This window comes from Cebus imitator, unplaced genomic scaffold (assembly GCF_001604975.1).
Source record: "Cebus imitator isolate Cc_AM_T3 unplaced genomic scaffold, Cebus_imitator-1.0 Scaffold23, whole genome shotgun sequence".
Lineage (NCBI taxonomy): Eukaryota > Metazoa > Chordata > Mammalia > Primates > Cebidae > Cebus > Cebus imitator.
The window spans coordinates 4306089-4310109 of record NW_016107338.1 but is presented as its reverse complement, the minus strand read 5'-3'; the positions used below and the strand labels follow the sequence as shown (position 1 = coordinate 4310109).

At 38.9% G+C, this 4021-nt stretch overlaps 1 protein-coding gene across 7 annotated transcripts in view; it reads right to left on the bottom strand.

The window, feature by feature from the left end:
* Positions 1-4021, bottom strand: part of NFU1 (NFU1 iron-sulfur cluster scaffold) — a 43913-nt gene that overhangs the window by 18545 nt on the left and 21347 nt on the right. For all 7 annotated transcript variants that reach the window (XM_017522082.2, XM_017522074.2, XM_017522079.2 and 4 more), the window contains one exon: positions 3068-3182. In XM_017522082.2, coding sequence (XP_017377571.1) covers positions 3068-3128 — 61 coding nt within the window. In that variant the 5' untranslated portion in view covers positions 3129-3182. The remainder of the gene's footprint in view (positions 1-3067; positions 3183-4021) is intronic.

The following is a 4021-nucleotide window of genomic DNA, read 5'->3' as shown; positions in this document are numbered from 1 at the left end:
ATCTCTTGACCTTGTGATCCACCCACCTCGGCCTCCCAAAGTGCTGGGATTACAGGCTTGAGCCACCGCGCCCGGCCTCAGATTTTTTATTTTTTTTAAGAGATGTGGTCTAGTTCTATCACCCGAGATGGAGTGTAGTGGCGTGAACATGGCACACTGCAGCCTCAACCTCATGGGCTCAAGCAATCCTCCCACCTCAGATTGTCAAGTAGGTGGGACTATGGGCACACATCACCATGCCCAGCTAATTTTTGTATTTGTTTATAGAGACAGGGTTTTGCCATATTGCCCAGGCTAGTCTCAAATTTCTGAGCTCACACAATCTGCCGCCTTGACCTCCCTAAGTGCTGGGATCACAGGTGTGGAGCATGGTGTCCAGCCCAGAATATTTTTTTAAAACATGCTTAAATAAATATATGGGCCAGGTGGTGGTGCTTCATGCTTATAATCTCAATACTTTGAGAGGCTGAGGCAGGAGGATCACTTGAGGCCAGGAATTTGAGACCAGCCTGGGCAACATAACAAGATCTCATCTCTACAAAAAAAAAAATTTTTTTTTTTGAGACAGCACCTCACTCTGTTACCAGGCTGGAGTGCAGTGGCACAATCTGGTCTGGGTTTACTGCAACCTCCGCCTCCTGGGTTCAAGCGATTTTCCTGCCTCAGCCTCCCGAGCAGCTGGGACTACAGGCATGTACTACAATGCCCAACTAATTTTTGTATTTTTAGTAGAGACGGGGTTTTATCATATTGGCCAGGATGGTCTCAATCTCTTGATCTCATGACTCCCCACCCTGCCTTGACTTTCCAAAGTGCTGGGATGACAGGCGTGAGCCATCATGCCTGGCTTCTACAAAAAAATTTAAAAAATAAAGACATTAACCAGTCATGGTGGCAGGTACCTATAGTCCCAGCTACTTGGAAGATAGAGGCAGGAGGATTGCTTTAGCCTGGGAAGCAGAGGCTGTAGTGAACAATGATCATGCCACTGCACTCCAGCTTGGGTGATAGAGCAGGTCACTGTCTCAAAAAAAAAAAAAAAAAAAAAAACATGACTGAATTGTTTTTTTAAGTAGGAAAGATATAAATAGAAAATTTACTGACAAGAAAAGTAAATGGCCAATAAACATATGAAACTCTTTACACTCAGTATTAATCAAGGAAATGCAATTAAAACAAGATACCAGCCAGGCATGGTGGCTCACGCTTATAATCCCAACACCTTGGGAGGCCAAGGCTGGTGGATCATGAGGTCAGGAGTTTGAGACCAGCCTGGTCAACACGGTGAAACCCCATCTCTACTGAAAATACAAAACTTAGATGGGTGTATTGGCAGGCACCTGTAATCCCAGCTACTTGAGAGGCTGAGGCAGGAGAATGGCTTGAACCTGGGAGACAGAGGTTGCGGTGAGCCAAGATCTCACCATTACACTCCAGCCTGGGACAAGAGCAAAACTCCATCTCAAAAAAAAAAAAAAAAGATACCATTTTATACCCAACATACTGGGTTGAAAAAAATAATAAGAGACACTAAATGATGACAAACATGTAAGAAAGTTGAAATTCTTACAATATACTGCTAATGTACATTTAATTAGATCAACTTATGATATAGCAATTCCACATCTAGGAACATTGTCTAAAGAAGCTCTTGGCCAGGCACAATGGCTCACGCCTGCACCTGTAATTCCAAAACTTTGGAAGGCCAAGGGGGGTTGGATCACTTGAGGTCAGGAGTTCGAGACCAGCCTGGCCAACATGGCAAAACCCCGTCTCTACTAAAAATACAAAAGTTAGCTGGGCGTGGTGGTGCACACCTGTAATCCCAGCAACTCAGGAGGATGAGGGGGAATCTTGAACCTGGGAGACAGAGGTTCCAGTGAGCTGAGATGGTGCCACTGCACTCCAGCCTGGATAACAGAGTGAGTCTGTCTCAAAAATAAATAAAAATAAAATAAATAAATAAACAAATAAAGAAGCTCTCCACATATTCACAAACCAACTTGTATAAGGATACCCACTACAGCAACGTTTACAATAAAAATTAGTACAAAACTTCACTTGAACACAAAGGAACAAATTAACTATATCTTATTCCTCTAATGAAATACTATCCAGCATGTAAAATGAGTAAACTAGAACTATATTTTTTGAAATGGATATATTTTAAAAATATTATACTTAGTAAAAAAAGCAAGCTACAGTACAACACAAGATATTTAAGGTTGGGCACAGTGGTTCACACCTGTAATCCCAGCATTTTGAGAGGTCTAGGTAGGCAGATCACTGAGGTCAGGAGTTCAAAACCAGCTTGGCAAACATGATGAAATCTGACCTCTACTAAAAATACAAAAATTAGCTGGGTGTGGTGGTGCACACCTATAATCTCAGCTACTTGGGAGGCTGAGGCATGAGAAACATTTGAACCTGGGAGGCAGAGGTTGCAGTGTGCCAACCTCACATCACTGCACTCCAGCCTGGGTGACAGAGTGAGAGTCTGTCTTAAAAAAAAAAAAAAAAAAAAAGATATTTAAAACTTAAGAACAAAAACTAATACTATCTATTTCCTGCAGAGACTTACATGTATAATAAAAGTATAAAAACAAACCAAGTTTACACACATCTCTGAAAGTAGAAAGGGATAAGGGATGAGGGTGCAGCGGTTTTAGCTGTTTCTTTATTTATGCTCTAGAATCTAACACTGTATGTTTAATATTTTATTTAAAATTAGTCTAAAGCAACTGTGGCAAAAGATAGCATTTGTTTTGTTTTTCCTAAAAGCCCATTTTGTAACTTAATTAACATTTGTTAAATATGAGTGAAGGGCATATTGGTAAGCATGATATTATTTTCTGCATGTTTGAAAATTTTTATAATTGAAAATTCCGGTTTTATATAATAATGCCAATTTATATACAAGTTTTCAAAATGATATATAAATTCCCAGAGCTAAACCTATTAAATGATAGACATCTATATTCATATGACTTCTGAAATAAAGGTAAATGTGAAAAAAGAAAAGTATAAAAAAAAAGACAGATATTAATTACTCAATACAACATGTTACCTGCTTCTCCTGAAGGTGTTTCCTCAGTAACTAGCGGTAAGCCAGATGCAAAGAAGTCCATAATTGTTGCATAAATATCTGGTTTCAGTAAATTCCAGTCTAATTCTTCATTTTCCTATAAACATTTAAAGGAAAATGCTATATTTTCAGGCAAGGGCAAAGACCAATACAGAACACTACCTTATACCTCTTAAGAATCTTTTCCTGGCCAGGTGTGATAGCTCATGCCTGTAATCCCAAAGCTGAAGCAAGAGGATTGCTCGAGTCCAGGAGTTCAAGACTAGCCTTGGCAACATAGTGAGACTTCATCTCTTTTTATATTTTAAAAAATAATATATAATTGGAAAGGAAGAAAGAAAAAAAGAGAAAAGAAGCAGAAAAAAGGAAAGGAGGAAGGAAGGCAAGCAGGCAGGCAAAGTGATGGAGAAGGGAAAAGGGAAAGGGAAAAGAAGAAAAAATAAAGAAAAAAATATCTTTTCCTATATACATACTATACCTATGCAATGGCAACCATTTCTGAAGAATACATATTAGCTCCACATCTTAAAGGGTGCTGTTTGAATGACTTTTAGAAGATAAAATCTTAAACATCCTCCTTTCATTCATTAATTTATTCACTTATCAAACTTTCATTGTGTTGTATGTACTATGTATAGGGGATGATTTAAATGATTAAAAGACTTTTTTTGTGATGTGAAGACAAAATATTAAATGGATTTTCTGTCTGTTAAGAGGATGATAAAGAGATTCCCATTCTTTAAAAAAAAAAATAGGATGTAACTGCTTGATCAAGTATACAGGACAGCCTACAACTGTACAAAAAATTTACTTACCTATATTACTTAAAGGGTATGAAAGAAATTCGGAGGGCCGGGCTCGGTGGCTCAAGCCTGTAATCCCAGCACTTTGGGAGGCCGAGGCGGGTGGATCACAAGGTCAAGAGATCGAGACCAT